Raw genomic sequence first — 18,918 nt, 5'->3', positions numbered from 1 at the left:
ATTTATGTAAATTCTGCACTGAATATAAGTAATAGTACTTTGTATATTAATGTGGCAAGAATTATACCAGTAAAAAAAGGCAAACAGAAATTTAATTTATAAAGAAATTAGTTTGACTTTTGTTTCATTTTCATATGCAGAGAAAGACAAAATTCAGCAGTTAGTCATTTCCTGGCTGAATACTCTGCCATTAAATGTTATTTCATAAAATATTTGATGGCAATGATAATATTTCTAAAACTATCAGTGTTGATTATAAATTTTGAAAGTGCAGAAAGTGAGAAGCATGTTTATATCTGTGCATAAGTGCAAAATTAAATTGGGGAAACCTAAAGTAGAAATTTATCATGAACTATACGAAATTTTTAATGAGATTTGATAAATACTTATTTTATTTCTAATAAATAATATATCATAAATGAGGTACATAAACAGCTATTTAATCTTTGTTTAACCTGAGTAAATCCCTTATCAAAGTTATATAGTCCAAAAATAAATCTAAATATAACATAGTGTTATAAAGATGGCTAACAAAGATTGCTGTCACCTACAACTTGTGTAGATATTTCTTAACCAAACATTATATTCTTTACAATATTATTTAAAAAAATTTTGGGGTGCAGAAAATTTTATTTTTCCTCCAAGATATTTCTTAGCACTTGCAAAATTCTGGGAGAAAGGTGGCACTTTAGAATTATCATAAAAAAGTAAAGGCTGAAAGTTTCACTGTAAAAACTATATATAGGATTCCAGGATCTCATTTCTTTATCTTCAAGCAACCACAGAATCTCATGGAAACAAGTACAACAGTATATATTCAAATGTAATGACATTTCTGTTATGTTATCAGGGAAGATTTAAGGTGTTTGGCTGCCTCCAGATTTAAAGAATTTGAAAATATTGAATCATTAAATTGTGTTCTTTAAATCTTGTACACTTGGCTCCAAACTTAATGATTACTGCACCGCTTCACGCAGTTGCTTCTCTGGAGAGACATTTCTGAATTTAGAACACATTAGGACCCCTTATCTGAGTCTCCTAGAATGACTTTTTCAGAGCTGCCGACAGTTCAGATTTTATTCGGAAACTACCTATTATTATTTCACCTACTAGTCTCTCGATAAATTTCCAGATTTTTTAATATATTTTTAAATATTGTGACTTAGTGTAGCCCTCAAGACCTCTATAAGTTATGAAGTTTTCTCGGCTTCTGCACTTGCTATCAAAGATTTGTTAAAAGCTTTTCTAATATCGCAAGACCTTTACACCACCTGACAGATGCAAAGCAAATGTTTTCGTAGGCAGATATAAGTATGAAGAAGCATTTGAAAGATGCTTCGACTTCTGCTTTCATGTTGACTTATTCTCAACCTGAATACGACTTTATTTTGGATATAGAGAGGTGCCAGCGATAACAGAACAAAAATAACAACAATAATTATGCATAAAAAAATTTATAAAACTGAGAAAACTGCAAAAGAACTCTTTTGAGACTTGGTATAACTGATGTAAGGATCCGACATTGAGCCTCGACCCGGCAGCATATTTGACAAGTGCACATCTGTGTAGCCACCGAGGGAGTGGCTTCTAGGATGGTGTGTGTGTGTGTGTGATTATGGCAAAGCCTCCAGAGCTATCTGCCTAAGAGGAAGGATGCCTTCGTGGAGGACTTTCTAAGGGAAACTGGCTCATATACACATTACACATGGGAAAAACCACAAAAACTCCCATAGCTTCTAGGATGGACCAATGGGCATCCAGTAATATTTCTCTCATGTCACATGCCCTTTCGCGTGTTTTAAGATCTAAGCAAGATTGTTGAAAATATTCTGCCACAAAATTTTCTGTACAAAATAATTAAAGCATCGTCGATTTCTTCTGAAAATGTTCATTGCAAAGTTAGATCAAATATAAAATATAAGCAATTGTGAAGATTTCACTACCTAGTTGAAAGAATTTGAAATAAATATAAACAAATGTTGGATACTCTGCAAAAATTATGTATGTGAAATATTACTTAATAAGTGGTAAATAAGATGAAGAGAGAAATATGTGATAAACATCTGAGCCCAAATGCTATCTTTACATAAAACTATGCATATGAGAAAAATATTTACACCAATTATATATGTAAATAGAAATCAGCACCTTTTTTTTTTTTTTTTTTTTTTTTTCAGTTTATATGAAATAATAGCCAATGCAGAATTTTATTCAAAATGAACTTTACTAATTTGCATTTGTATACATTTAGTGCATTAAATTTTACATTTAATAACTCTTCACCAGGGGCGTAGCTAGAGTTTCCAGCGCCCGGGGACAACTGAAGAATTTGCGCCCCTTTCTGTGTGCCAAAAATAGAAAACATTTCATTAAAAAACTTTGTAGCATGAATTTGGCGCCCTTTGGATGCTGCGCCCGGGGACAGATGTCCCCCCTTGCCCCACCCTAGCTACGCCACTGCTCTTCACTCTTAAATATACTGTCTACACAAGAAATACTCATCAAACAGAATAAATGTATCTTATTTACAACGAATATATTTCATTTAATCACATATAACTTTTAGTGTTAACAATGGATAATTAATGATGGTTAACAATATGTATTCTGAATCTTGCACTTTCAAAATCAAAAGAATGTAAGCACTGAAATAAGAAAATACTAGATTTATTGTAACACTCCCATTCCTTCTCATCTCAATTTAAAAAAAAAAATTATACGCTTGAATTCTCTTAATCCACAGGTGTTAGTAAATGCGTAATATTCGAGGCTAACTAGCTTGAGTCATTTTCTCGATGTACAAAGCGATAATATGTCGTGAACATCAATACAAATATTATTGCGTGATAAAAATATCGCGAAAGTGAAATGTTAGCGATTAATTCAATTCATAAAACAAAAGCACTACGAGATTTTCTACTATTACGCCATACATTCATAACTGCGAAACAAATGGCAATTAAAAGATAAACAACATACGCTTGCATGCACGAAGATTTAGCGTCACAAGAGCAATAGAAGCTCATTGGCCCATTTTCGAAACCCCTCCCTCAGTGGCTACGCCGCTAATCTAAATTTACAGAAATAAATTATTAGAAATCTAAATTTACAATTCTACATTTTTGTACAAATGAAATAATATTTTTAATCGGTTTTAGTATTTCAGAATAACACATCTAAAATCAAACAACATACACACAAACATGTTTTTTTTTTTTTTTTTTTTTTTTTTTTTTTATTTATTTATTTATATGCAAATTCATCAACAAGTTGCTGCACTCGTGTTCTGAAAGACATTTTTTTAGAAGGTTCTATTTTTTGAACATGAGGCAACAAACTTTTAAAAAACAAATCATCCTCGTCAAGTTGTGACTGTAAGTATTTAAATTTTTGTTGTTCTAAATTAAATCTTGCTATATTTATTGCTTCATTATGAGAAAGCTTTTGTTTTTTTAAAGCAGAAGAGAACGGGCAGTTACTTGTATTGCAGTCTTTAATTTGAATGATAGGCAGCGTTTGGAAGGAATGCTCTATGCTGTCAACCTCCTCATCGTCGTCATCATCTTCGTTTCCAAGACGACGCTTAGACGAACAGCCATTTTCAGTTATCTGAGGTGTTGACGATAGCTCTCTTTCATTAGCTTGTGAATCATTCAGAGTCATGTCAGATAAACCAGCCTTCATGGCCCTGGCTTTAATCGAATCTTTGAGAAAAAGCAGAGATGTAAAATAGGGCCAGTTTGAAGTAACAGTTTCTGCTTCAGAAGAAAGGGCTTGAATTTTACCAAGCTCAACCGCAAATTGGTCTCTTAAATACTTCCATTTCTTTCTTAAGGTGCCTTCTGAAATAAAGAATTGACAATTAAATTGGATAAAATAAATAACGAGGGTTCAGAAGTATCGAAATAAAATCTCAGCTTTTTCCACTTTTTTCTCAGTTTATCGTATTAATGTTTAGTCTCTTAATAAGATTACCTACACAATCTTTTGTCTTGTTGAACTTTACTTACTAACAATAAAAACAACGTCATACAAGCACATAATATTCATTGCTTTTTCCGGTGTAGGAGCATCGGTTAGCCAGTCAGACCAAGTGTGAGAACTTTTCACCTTTTAAAATTGAATCACTTGTCAGTTGCTTAACAAATTGAGCGATTTAAAACAATAAAGAGCTCTTAGCAGCTGAAATATTAATTTTAGCTTATCTAACTGATATAAATTGCAATAAATTTAATTTGTGATGTATACAATTACTAATTTTTGTGAACTTTTGCAGTCTTTATGTTTAGCATAAAATATATATCATGTATCTGATACAAAATCGAGGGTTTATTTCTTTTCTTTACATAAGCATGGCTTCTTTCTTTATTCTCTTGGTTATTATTATTATATTAGTAGGGTTTATTTCTTTTTCTTTACATGTAGCTGAAATGTTAATTTTAGTTTATCTAACTGATATAAATTACAATAAATTTAATTTGTGATGTATACAATTACTAATTTTTGTGAACTTTTGCAGTCTTTATGTTTAGCATAAAATATATCTCATGTCATATATCACGTGTCTGATATAAAATCGAGGGTTTATTTCTTTTTCTTTACATAACGGAACTCAATGCATATTTTTAACGAAGCACGCAGTGTTCTCGAATGTTAATTTAGGCATAAAAGTAACCTTTAATTAGGTTTGACTCAAAGTTTATTCAATTGTAAAGGCAGACACAGATCTTTCTTCTCCAGAAGCAAAAAAGATTTTGCATATTCTGATTACTCTCGAGATAGATTTTCATTCAAAATATACATCAAACAAAGGTTGTTTTTGGCCTAATTTCAAATTTCACATTGATGTTTTTTTTTTTTTTTTTTTTTTTTTTTCCCTATTTGAGGTTACCGAATCCATCATTTAAGAAAAATACTAAACAGAAGGAGAAAATCTTTTGCGTAGCATTAAAAGTCTTCGAGTAAAGCAAAATTTGAAAGCTAAATTTAAAAAAAAAAAAAAAAAAAAAAAAAATTAAGAATATTATTTTTAAAAATATGTTTTTAAAAAAACAAATAATTTTTTAAATGGATAATATAATTCAAATAGTTTGTTAGTGAAGTGGATTTTCTTAATATAATTTGACAAATTTTACTTGAGTAACATTCAGATTTTTCATTTTAAATCAAATAAGCATCACATGTCTTATCGTTCGCTCTCAATGCGAAAATTTTATTTACGTAACTGTAATGAACACGACTTTTCGAATACCGGTGTGTAAACAAACGTACAATCAGAAGCGGATTCATGAACCATGGCAAGTTAGAATAACGAGGGACCCAAAAATCATTAATTAATTTTTAAAAATTTGTAAGCATACCTTGCCTTTTAAGAAGTAACCTCTCACTTCATAAATTCCCATCTAGCTGTTGTTATATTATATTAGGAAATGTGCATTGGATTAATGACTCAATAATTGTATTTAGAACGTGTTCAATTTTTGATAGTGCCTTTGTCGGTTAAAAAATTTATGTGCTTCAAACGCCAACATTTTGCAGCTAATTCTTTCTCGAAATCAGTTGAATATTTATACTGGAAGTTTCTCAAAATTGTATTCTTTCCATATTACTCGATCTGAATGCATACGATTAATGTTAATGATATTTCAATCTGAATAAAAATTTTGCGTCCAGAATAGGAGGAAGAGAGGGAGGAAACAACATTTTAATGTATGAAGTCCTTACTTAGCACGGTTCCGATTGGCCCATGGGTTATTTATTACTCGCAGTCTGGTTTTCGCTACAAAAGATGTATTTTTCTTAACGCAATCGAGAAAATATATCTCTAGAGGTTATAATTCTAACTAAGCAACATGCATTTTCTGATTTGTATGCTTTATCTTAAATATCTGCTCGGGAGAGGGGGGGGGTGTCTTCGTCAAGTAAGTCGCATACCGCGCAAGAAAATATTAACCACTACAAAGACATCCTAGAAATAGTCCACGGAGTGGGATCTAGCATGCGAATTTGACGATAATAAATTTACTAATAAAATTGAACTCGGAGCAGTAGCAGAAATGCAGAGCAGTGGCGAGCAGGTAGAAAAAAATACAAAGAATTTGGGTAAAATAACACGTCGAATAACAATTATTAGAAGTTCAAACAGCAGAAATCTGTGGTAATTTATATAAATCTGTAGTACCAGTTTCCAAAGATTGACTACAGGACCTTCTTCTTCAGTTGCAAAGTGATTAACTACAAATGAATAAAAATTACTGCTCATTCCTGTTGTTTGAAATTCACTGCAAAATAGACAGTGTTGTCAGTTATTTTATATTGAAGAAAAAGGAAACACAAATTTCTTCAAATCGATCTCCACTACAAAATCAGGCAGTTCCTGTGCCCTTTTCACCAATTCGTTTAACTTCTTATACGTTAATGACTCTTTATTATCTTCTTCACTATCGCTGCTTTCACCGCTGTTGGTGTTTGTAAGATCATACAATTTTTCATCTACCATTTCACGAGTGTCATTCTCTACTATTTGTTTGATTTCTCCTTCTTCGATATCTGAAAATCCTTCGTTGCGTATTGCTTTTGCAATTTATACGGTTTTCTTGGCTTCATTTTCAATCGGTGAAATCCTTTAAAATTATCAACAACCTTTAGCCAGAATTAATGCTAATAAGGCATTCATAAATTCACTTTTTCCCATACGAATTTAAACATTTTTATGTAGTGCGTTATGTTGAATTGCTTCTTAAATCCCGTTACACTGCCGTGCTTTTCCTTCATGTTGTACTTTATTTGCAGAGATGTAAACATGACCAAGATACAGAATACTTCCAACAACACGCTGTCTCGAAAAGACGAGAATATAAAAAAATTAATAAATTTTTAAAAAATTGAAGGTGTTGTTGAAAAACTGTCATTTCTTTCTTTGAATGATTGCTGATGACCTTAATGACACTAATTATAAAACTATCGGGGAAGATTTTAAAAACTGAAAACTTGATTCTCGTTTTCTCCCTTACGCATTGACTGCAGCATAAAAGGAAAATCAAATTTCTGCATGTCATGATTTGATTCAAATAGCAAGCATTAATACTGACTTTTTTCAAACAAACGGTCAATTCTGATATTTTTTTATTCTCCTTGAAAAACATTTGTAAGCTAACACAAGACACGTGGCGCAATAAGCGCGCCTGTACTTGAAGAACCGTTACATGTTTTAGATGTTGCAGTGAGAAAAGTAGCGACTGCAATCTAGCTAGACAAAGAAGCAGAGAGTGAAACGATGTGTATGAGATGAAATTCCGGTTCAAAATGATTTGGTTTTGGTTCACATTTAATCCCTATGGGTTAATAGCAACTTTTGGTTTCCAAATTTTAATCGTTATGGGCTGAATTGTTACGTAAGCATCTGCGTCTTATGCATGAATCATATGACATGGATTGATTTTCAAATGGCGCCGTTTAAATAGTTTTATTATAAGTCATTGCTATTTTTAAGTTGGAAGAAAAAATATCCAAATTAAAATAGATAGTTAAAGAGCTTTCGCAAATAAAAGTTAGAATTTTGATTTATATACTTTTTTGCCTTACATATGTGCATGTATATTTAATTTCATAAATGATAAATATACGTAGCACAGTTTTAAATTTAGAAGAAAGAATAATTCTACATTAAATGTGTTTGCTGCTACAGAAAGACTTCAATGAATATGTAATAATCGTAAAATTAAATTACAGTTCGAGTATAAAACTGGAATTATTAGAAAAATGGTTACATTATGCAACTTTTTAACGACATTTCCTGATATTCTAGAAGTTCAGCTAAATATATGACATACGGTTCTGTTGGAGAATTCGAAATGGTATTACTTTGCAGAGCATTTCTAACATACAGTCTAACGAAAGGTAGCATTAACGTTAGTTAAATACGAAATGTAAATTAGCAGTTAAAATAAGAAAAATAGTAAGAAATACCTGAAATTTACAGTTCCACTTAGCAATCATGAAAAAATGCATTAAGTGAATGCATGAAAAAAATGCATTAAAAATACATCTTAGAAAGTCCGCTAAAATTCGTGCTGCAATTAAATTACTACTGTACCTATAATATATCTATAAATTTATCTATAATTATAATTCAGTATCAAAATTGCATACCAAGGTAAATTCTGAAATTAAAAAATTTTTTATGATTATTGTATTTTCTTTGTAATATACAAAAAAACTTAGCTTTTTGCAGTTTAAAGCAACTATACCGCATATCCTCGCGTATTTGTCCCCTTTTTTTTTTAACAAATTTGTCTCCCAAAGGTCGAGAGAGGAAAATTATACGAGTAATTTAATTTCTGAAGAAAGCGGTAACGGCCAAACATGAAAAATGGAAAGTAATCCTGGATCAACTACTGGTAAGTGTTATAACAATTATTTCTTTAAAGAAACCTACATTCCAATAATAATACGTAGTAGTATTAACATTATAATATCTGATGGATATCTTATGGTAATTGAGCCGAACATCGAATCAGTTACCTTGTAAACTCCCATGAATGAGTTTTGACTGAAGTTCCCAAGAGGAGCATCAAAGAAACGAAGAAGTGGGGAGCCAAAAAAGACTCGGATTTCGAAAGATCAAATAGATTAGCAGTATACAATGAGTGAGAGTGAGTGAGATTATTGGCGTAAAACCAAAGATAATTATAATGAACCAAACGCGAGGTTGTTGAAATCAAATCAAATTACTACTAAATAAAATATGAAGGTCGACAAATGTACCAAATGCAGAGGATAAAGTCACATAAAAGCAAGGTAGCAGTACACAAGTGGTAAGCATTAAAAAATAATTCACAACCTTAAAATTATATTAGATTAGGAATAAAAGCCAGTCTCTTTTAAATAATAAAATAAATTACAATTGACCTCTCTTCCGATTAAACGGTCGAGAGGTAAGTCACAGCTATTAAAATATTTCTCACGAAGACTATTAAAACATGGGAATTCCATTAAAATATGACGAACTGAGAGGCTAACATTACAATTTAAACAAACAGGCTCATTCTCAGTTTTCAAAAGGTTTCAGTTCACCTTAGTGTGACCAATTCTGAGGCGAGTCAAAAGACCTTCCTCCTTAGGATTTCTAGTAAAATCCCAATGCTCAGTCCTAGGCTTTGCACTTCTTAACTTGTTATGAAGCTGAATGTTCCAAAGTTGCTGCCATTTTTAGGATCTTCTCTTTGATGACATAGCAAATACCTCTAAAAAGGATAAGGCGACTGGACAATTCAACAGCAGATTTCGCTGTGATATCTGCCAGCTCATTACCCTTTATTTCCGCATGCCCAGGAACTCAGCAGTACAGGATTTCATATCCACGATTCGTAAAGTTTATATTTATCTTCAAAACATCCACTATTACGGGATCCTTGAGTGTTGGGAAAAGCTTCTAATGCTTTCAGCGCACTACATGAGTCTGTATAAATGATGAACTTTTTGTGGCAGAGCTTTGAGATGTGCAAAAGACCATAATATAATATATTGCAGTTAGTTCAGGTGTTAAGACTTATAAGGTATTTCACCCACTTTCCTAGCGTGGTGTAGTGGTTCTACACGCTGGGCCGGTATTCCAGAGGTCCGTGGTTCGATTCCCGGCGAAGGCGATTGCTCATTTTTCACCTTGCCTGCTTCCAAAAAATCCTAATGTCTCTACAGACTGAGAAAGCTTGATGCCAACTTCTGCCCTCCATGTGATCTCCAATTACAAATCCGATCCCAACACGACCAGTTGACTTATATCCATCTGTATATATGGGAACATATACAGATGCTACATCTGCTATATCTACGCTTAGCAAAGAGCTATGCCTGTGCATGTGCTCAGCAAAGAGCTGTCTGTAGACGATCTGGTTAGTGCTTGCCATCACGTAATGGTCGAAAACATCAAGCGGCTGGATCCGTGCACTTTCCCAGGGTGAGATTCCAAAAGTTTGCACTGCTTGGAGGCACATATGAAAGAGGGAGAGTTTCTCAGTGGCAAGGCGAACTCTTAAAGGAAAAGAAGGCACACAGGATGAACGTGCTTCAAATAAAGTGTTAGACACATTATCAAGCAAGCACAGCTTATTAGGATGCTCAGGTTGCGACAATATATTAAAATACTGCAAAAGAAACAACTGCTCAAGCCTCAAAAGAAGTGACTGTTCGTCGTTAGAGTCAATATAAAGGCTCTGGACAGGAGATGTCCTGAAAGCTCCAGAACAAATCCGCAGGACCTGATGATGAACCGTATCTAGTTTTAACAACACTGAAGACCTAGCGGATGCATAAACTACTGAGCCATAATCCAGTCTAGAGCGGATAAGCGCTAACTGCGACACATAGAGCAACGCTCTGCACCCCAGGACGTGTTAGCCAAGATTTAAAAAATATTTAGTGTTTTAAACACTTCTTTCTCAGGTTTAAGACATGAGAAAATGCTGAATGGTCACCCTTGCAATTTATACACAATGCCGCAGCACTGTAATTATCGCTATCATGACCAACCAACGAGCATCGAGCGCATGTCAGGTTCCCACGATAAAAGATCTTGGAATGGCCGAAACGCTGGCATCGAAAGCATCGCATAGAGTTTGGAATATAAGGTCTTATGGGGCAATTAAGATATCCAGCCTTGATATTCTTCGGCAGATCAGGTGAGTTGAATGTCAGGATTACGTGTTTCGTGTCAATCAACTGACCTTCCTTACGCATCTTGATTCGCTTAGTAGCACAAATGTTTTACTTAGATAATTCGAAAACGAACTCTTCTTCTGAAACAAACAGAAGATCGATTTCCGAGATTACACCTCTACAGAAGTTGAGCGTTTTGTACGCTGACACAGATATAGATACTTGTCCAAGTTTGGTTTGACTTAAAGGTGAAGCAAACTGGGTGTCCGAAACGGTATTAATAAGCAGGTCTGCAGAAAGGAGACGCTTTAAGTTCCTTGGCTCACCAATATGTGATTGGATGTATTTGCTTGCAGGGAAAGGAGATATCTTTTGCAATTCGCCAGAAGGACTGGAAACAACAAGGAAGCGTGGACTATTAATTTCTTTGTCATTTGCTTCAGTGCCTATTCTCTTGACAATGGTTTTATCACTAATTGCAGTATCAGGATCTGTTTCTTTAGAACCAGATAATTTTTGTGATAAAAATTTGTGAAGCCATATTTGAAAGATAAAAAGATTCAGGTCCGACCGCTCTGCCCACCAAGGAGCTCAACAAGGGAATACAGAATCCTGTGTTAAGGCTAGCCAGACCTATACGCAAACAGAAGCCCCACAGTCGGCTTTCCCGAAAGCAGGTACTCCAGAGAGCTTAACCCCAAGCCACTGACACAAAGACTAGTGACCAGTCGATTGACACCTGTGAGGACAAGGTGCTTCCCGTTTAGCTTAAGCAGAGACCAAAGTAGTCTGTTGACGACAGCACCTCGCGCCTCAACTCCCAGGACCCTCCTTTCCAGCGACACGTATCGCCACGTGGGCAGTTTTCTCGCCACACGAAAACTAGAGACAAGGGCTGTTCCAATTTCTCATAACGAGCCCCAACATTCGAAGAGGAAAACAATAAGGGAGAATAGAAGGAAAAACGCTTCAGCTCAGAGGAGGGGAGACAGAAAAAAAGGATAGATTCTGGGGCTCCAGGATCGTGACATCCGTCTCACCAAGAAGATGATCCCCTGAAGGGCTAGGGTATCTTGGGATTGTCACACCCGTACTCACAAGGCTACAATGACTGGAAGTAAATAATAGATGTAAGATGAAACCATGTGTTTGGAAAGATTTTTAAGTGCGAGAACACCTGCAAAGGAGGAAATACGGTATTTTAATAAATCGCACTTTTTCATCATTGAGTTATAAGGTTTTAAGTTTTTCACTATTGGAAATTGAGACTAACCTTTTGGTAGACGTTAAGCGACTTATCGCTCTGTCGGAAGTGCAACAGAAATTCGAGAATGGTGTAAAAGATCCTTTATTTAAAACTTAATAAAATGAACAGAAAGGCACACATGGTGCTTACAAGTCTAACAGAATTTATGGTGAGAAACTCTAATTAGAAATTCGAAGTAAAGCTAAATTTAAATCACTAATAGCCAAAGGCTACATAGAGTAATTAAACACGAAATTAGCTCGGTCTTCACCGTCATGAATTGAACTATCGACAAGTATAATGCAAGGCCAAAGACTGGAACTCTTATCTTAGAATAGCAAAGCTAGTAACGTGGTTTTCAAAAGGCAGAACAAACTTTGTCTTAACAATCTGTAAGGTATTTTAATTTTGTAACAGTTATTTTATTTTAGTTCATCTTTCCTATCTTATCTCGTTTCAACTTACAACTTCCTACCAGAATGAGGTTTTAGAAACGCGGTAAATGCAAATGAGGAAGAAAATAGTATTAAAGTTACGTTCAACTGACCTCGTGAGAGAGAGTTAGGATTCCTGAGTAGCGCGCGTTTGCCTTTGGGCTACGTCTCTCTAAGCTGTTGTTATGCTCAGCCATATTATTACATGCTTTTTGATAGTTCGCCGGCTAGTTTAAGATTACGGGTCAACTACATTAGAGATGCGTTAGCTTTGACTAAATCTCTTAGTTAGCCATTAGTTAGTTCTTATTCCTTACTTTTTGAGTTAAGCCCAGATGGAGGCTTTGCTGTACGCTCGAAGAAAGGGGTCACTGTTAATCTTATTTTGAGTGAATAAAGGGTAACTAACCCTTCTTGAGTTTACGCTTTCTGTTCTTTGAACTAAGGGATTACTCGCTTAACAGTTCACTAAATTATTCGAGACTTAAATTAATAGAATATAAGTGAGGAACTCTATAAATCTCAAGCCCTCAGTTAAATACACGCAAACTTATTAGCATTCTGGCGAGAAAACGGGAAGAGAGTAGTGACAGCAAAGATTCCATGCATAAAATAACTGGTTATTTAAATTAAAGAAACCTCATAAAGTTATAATGTAAAAGAAAATATATGGTTGTAGAATTGTTTTCTGGTTACAATATTCCTCTGCCTATTATCTATCATCATAATGAACTATTCATCTCATCTAAATGATTCCTTTTAATACTGGGCACCTGTCACTGAACGACTCTTTGTGACGGCAGGCGCCTGTGAAGTGAAATATTCAGAAAAATGATTCCTTCGGAAATCATTCGAATGACTCATTGTGATTGAGATACTAGAAATAGGTCATTCTCAGAAAACGTTGCAGACTGGTTGAATGCTTCTTGAAAGGCGATCTTTGAGCTCCGAAAATAGTTTTGAGGCACTGATTTCCGCAAAGAAAAGACATCAGAGCAACCATATATATGATGAATATCACTGAAAATGATCTTACTCAGCAATATGAAACGTAATTTTATGGTACAATACTTCTCAACAGAAATTAAAACCAAATGGTTTTTAATCATGACAACGCACTCACAAACGCCGTAAAGCATGCAGGGTAGCATAGAAGAAATCAAATAACTACGGCCGTCATTCATAGAACATTTATCATGCTCATTATTTCTAAGTATAGCAAGATTGCCTGTCAGCATCTGCATCGAATGATAAACGACTAATATTATTTCCACAGATGATTTAACACTTTTCCGAAAAATCTTTCGCTTGATATTTCTTCATTCATAAAAAAACTGAGTTTTCTGTTAACTTAAAACTGATTAATGACGATTACAAAATTAAAAACGTATGGAGAAGAGTATTTTCTCATAAATTTATTGAATTTAATAAACTGGGCAGAGCCAACAAAGTTTAGAAAGCATAATTGAACAAAGCCTGGTCTGTACTGGTAAGTAGCTTCCAAACTGAATTCCTAGCTGTATACCAATCTCAGTACTTGCATCGTGATGGGAATTCTATCTGGAAGTCTTGTAACCGAATTCTGTCTAGCATAAAGTGACCAGACGTGACGGATTTCATTGCTTTGTCATTCCAGAGTATGTCCCGAATTTTGAATATTGAATGTTGCCACGAAAAAGATGAATATTGTTAGCGCTGCTCCGTACCGCCATGAAGACATTTTTCTACGGTCATAAATAAGCTAAACTATCAAATAACCAAGGTCATAGATACACATTTTAAGAAACACGAGAGGTCCATAAGAGGAATTATTCGTGAATGAAATTTCAGCTTTCCATTCAAACTGCGTTTTGTTGTAAAAACAACTACAGAAATTATTTAATCTGCGGAATTATAAATTGATGAATTCCGAGAACATCGTACAGTGAAAAAAAATGTACAGAAAAGCTTAAGAGATTTAAAAAAATTATTTTGACAGAGTAGAGTTTGTAGGGTTTATATTTATTTTAACTAACATTTATTTTAAGTTTAAGCTATCTTTCCTGTCAAGCCTTTACTTTCCCTTGGAATTGCCAATGAAAGAGTATGTAAATCGTAGTAGAACGCGCAGAGTATTCAAATTTTAGCAGAAGTAATTGAGTTTAAATAGAAGGGAAGCGAGATTGTAAGTGTGCTTCTTGTATCACGAGCGTGAAGTTTGCTTGGTAGAAAGTTTCAGAACCGCGCGTTTCGGCCTGTGTGCCTATTTCGACAGTTCGTTGAATTCTAACAAATCATTGTGGTTAGGGGAAGTGTTGTAATACAAAAACACGAATATTCCCGTTTGACACCACACATGGTGGAGAACCAGGGTAAAGTTAAATTCATGTTTGAATACTTGAATGAATGTGAATTAAGCAGTTAATTAAGGAAAATAAAAGGAACGAAAACATTATCCAGTGTTAAGAAAGTGTAAATCATAATGTATTTAGAAGATACTGATACTTATTCCTTCCAGATACTGGAAGGAAGAGAAAAGATTGATTGCTGAAGACCAGAAAGGATCCTGTAAGAAGAGATGGTAATTTTATGTATCTACAGAAATGATTCTAATTTTTGAGAAAACAGTTTGTTTTATGTAAACGGGGCTCTTGAGTTTTAGATCAGAATGTGGAAACTTTTTCAACAGGTCGTTTCTAGGACCTGCTTCCAAGTTTACCAAATTCTGGAAGCGGCAAATGTAGGGTTTATATTTATTTTAACTAACATTTATTTTAAGCTATCTTTCCTGTCAAGCCTTTACTTTCCCTTGGAATTGCCAATGCCAGAGTATGTAAATCGTAGTAGAACGCGCAGAGTATTCAAATTTTAGCAGAAGTAATTGAGTTTAAATAGAAGGGAAGCGAGATTGTAAGTGTGCTTCTTGTATCACGAGCGTGAAGGTTGCTTGGTAGAAAGTTTAAGAACCGCGCGTTTCGGCCTGTGTGCCTATTTCGACAGTTCGTTGAATCTTTAAAATTCTTAATCAAAAGTTTGCTGAATCTCAGCTGTATCTTAGAACGCGGTTAAGATAGTTACAATTATAGAGCCTAGTAGATAGTGACTTCGTTAGTTATGCATCCTGTCATTTATTTTTAGCTGTACTTTTCTATTTTTGTTTAACCGCCGGGTCGGCAGTTTGTGAGCGTCGAGTGAACGCATCTATGATTTCTAAAGTGAAATAAAAAGGGACTTAAACCCTTCTTACGAGTTTGTATTATTTGCAGTTTACAGCAGTCACTACTACTGTTGCTGACCAGTTGGGGCCAAGCAACATCATAAGTTAATTAACAAATTATTCAATAACTAATAATGAATTATTCAATTATTCAACAACTGATAATAAATTATTCAAATAAATACTTTATTAAGAAAGATGTATGTATAAGAATCATAAAATTAAACTACTGTTCGAATATGAAACTGAAATTCAACGAAATGAACCAAGACTTTTCCCATTTTATGAACTTATATGTATGTTAGCTTAAAACTTATAATCATTTTCTGTAACCGCATTGTAAAATTCGTTATCTATAATTTAAACCCTGCTTATTAGAAACAAATAATAGCAATAAAGCAATCATTTTGATATAATCATGTTCTGTAACCACATTGTAAAATTCGTTATCTATAATTTGAACTGCTTATTAGAAACAAGTAATAGCAATAAAGCAATCATTTTTGATAATAAATATGATGAAACTACATCACCTTCCTGATGCTACCATCTCTAAAATTGTCAGTATTTCTGAGAGCATAAACAAACATCAGTAATTGACATCGTCGATAATCATGCTCTTTAGGCTGAGCACTTCGCAAGTAGTATTCTTTTGAATCATGTGGAATGGTTTTGGAACCAATTATGGCTTAAATTGAACAGATGGGAGAATAAAATGTTGAATACGTTGCATTAAATGTTTGAAAGATTATGTTATACCTCAAATATAAATTTTCCTCCTCTGCCAAAACTGTTTTATTCTGGGTTAGTTTTAAAAAAAATCTAGTCAATGTAACGAAATGCCCTTTTACAGTTGTCAGAGGGGACAAAAAGTTGACAGTACAAATGGAAGCAATGGGCCCTACAGCGAAGGATGTCAGAGAAGATCGGAGAAGCCAAGTTAAGAACGCATCGAAGAAAATGCTGGTATTTGTTTTCGACATAAAGGGAACACTGGATCAAAAATTCGTCCTCCCAGAATAGATAGTCGATCTGGCAATTTGTTATGATGTTTCGAAGTGGCCGAGAGAAATGTTTCGACGCAAAAGACGTCAACAGTAGCGGAATGAGAATTGGTTAATATACAACCAGTATTGGCTAATTTTTGTACATTTTACGGTCAATTTAAGATGTGCATTCGGTCACGGATCGTACAGTATTTTACGTACCGCAAATATTTGGGAATAAATGCTGGAATAATAGCAAAGGAATTTTTCCAAATTTTTGTAATAACAATTTAAAATAATCATAGCAGATACAACATCACGAAGAACAAAAGTAAGATTACCTAAATAAATTCGAAATCTCATTAAAAATGTACTTTTCCAAAACATTAATGTTTTAAGATTATATCTTAAGATTAAAATACAATATATAACGTAAATTAATTAAAACAATACTGACCTTCATGCAAAGAAGAAATAAAGCCAATGCTCAGTAATATTGTTGATAACTCCTAAGTTGATATTAAGATATTAAAAGTAAGAAAATGTACGCAGATTCGCAAATCTACGGTCGATAATAATAAAAATTTTAGTCTCAGAAAAGTAATTGCCTACCCATTCATCATTGCTGTATCACGATAATACACCAAGGCACAATGCCTTCAAGACGCAATCGTTTTTAAGGGAAACGAAACTCATAGAGATTTTTCATCCGTTCGATTGACAAACATAGCACCTTTGCTGGATTAGCAGGAGTAAAACCTAGTGGACTGAAAATCCAGATTGAAAAGTCTCCGTTTTTCCTAAGGAATTCAAACCGAATCGCAGAAGTTGCTAAATGCATTTTGATTAAAATCTCCCATACAACATTCCTATCACTTTTAATCGAATAACTGTTGCGTAAGTTTATATCTTAGCTGACACTGGACAGCTTTCAAAGTAATTGGCACTGTTATGCAGTAGTTATACAGCAAACTGTAAATCACCTTAAATATTTACCCGCAGCCTTGTGAGAAACTACATAAGACTGGAGAGAGCATGAGTTCTCAGTTTCAACATTCTTAGTCGTTTGAAGTGGTAACTACTGGTTTTCTGTATGTGTATTTTTATGGAAAGGTCAGAACTGTAAAATTTTCCTTTTGGTAAAATAAATTTTATGAAGTTATTATCGGTACTGGGTGTATCATGAACCCCTACGCACGTAACAATATTTAAATTAGTAAAATTTAAATAATTCTGAAGTCAGTGTTAATATGAATCTCTGGAGGACTGTTGTTGCTATTAGGCTTATCGATGCATGAAACGAGAAAAACAATAGTAGCCTCGCCGGAATTCAAACCATGGATTTTCCACTTTGTTACCTAAATGTGCTAATTATTTATACCATGAGAGTGTGATAATTCCTTTCATTCTCCGCTACTTCAAGGGCGAGTGGAAAGACGCACGAAATCCAGTCAACCAGATTAACATAAAAACTTCCATTCAGATGGTGATGTCCCCCTCTCGGAATTCTTAAATTTGAAATGATGTGGGTAAAAGTATACCTAATTTTTTACCTTGTTTACTAATCATTATTTATTGCAACAGCGAACATATATTTCTAAAGTATGAAAAAGCATGTCTACGATGTGACCGCCGTGTGATGTATTTTGTAAGGGGCTTTATTTTTTTGCCGTTATTTTTTGCATGACGGTGTTAAAAAGCAAGGAGATTTGCCGCTGTTTTATTTCTTACCGCAATGTTTTATACCGGGATATTTTAGAAGCAGATTTTCGGCGGATAATAGATAAATAACTTAAGAAATAATGTACAAGCTGTAATAAAAACTGTATTTCTTTCTCTAATTAAAAATGATGTAAATGTTTAATTTACTCAAAAATGACATAAAATTCACGCTTGAGGAAGAATATGCTGTAAAGAAGAGAGACCAAATCATTTATCTATCGAAATGCTTCTAATTATTTCTTTCGAAATCGACAGTAAATAAAGATTAAATTTGACAGTTCTCAGCATATTTTCACTGTTGAAGAAATATTGTTACCGCATTAGAAAATTTGTGATTTTTGATGGCATTTTACCTTTGACTAAAACTGGAAATAATATACAATTCTTAGAAATATCTTAATAAGCAATAAACGAAGAAATGAAACCTCCGCAATGCGTTCAATAATAAAAATTGTAAGAAATATTTCAACAATTAGATTTCAATTTCTTTGACACATTAAAATTATCTTCTGACATCTTACTTTCCATATTTATAAATGCTTACGTTCAGAATATTCATTTTATTTTAGTTAAATGTTTAAATGAAATGAAACCCCCTCAACGCGTTCAATAATAAAAATTATAACAAATATTTCATCAATTAGATTTCAGTTTCTTTGACACATTAAAATTATCTTC

General features: G+C 33.8%; 1 protein-coding gene across 1 annotated transcript in view; it reads right to left on the bottom strand.

The window, feature by feature from the left end:
- Positions 1-3,679: 3,679 nt before the first annotated feature.
- The window catches only part of MEP-1 (zinc finger protein MEP-1), a 233,767-nt gene continuing 218,528 nt past the window's right edge, over positions 3,680-18,918 (bottom strand). Inside the window, exon 3 of the mRNA XM_035351659.2 lies at positions 3,680-3,842. Coding sequence (XP_035207550.1) covers positions 3,831-3,842 — 12 coding nt within the window. The 3' untranslated portion in view covers positions 3,680-3,830. The remainder of the gene's footprint in view (positions 3,843-18,918) is intronic.

Source organism: Stegodyphus dumicola, chromosome 8, assembly GCF_044657685.1.
Source record: "Stegodyphus dumicola isolate Sdum_Otavi_A_Nest chromosome 8, ASM4465768v1".
Classification (NCBI taxonomy): domain Eukaryota; kingdom Metazoa; phylum Arthropoda; class Arachnida; order Araneae; family Eresidae; genus Stegodyphus; species Stegodyphus dumicola.
The sequence above is the reverse complement of the archived record's forward strand: the minus strand, read 5'-3'. Positions and strand labels throughout refer to the sequence as shown.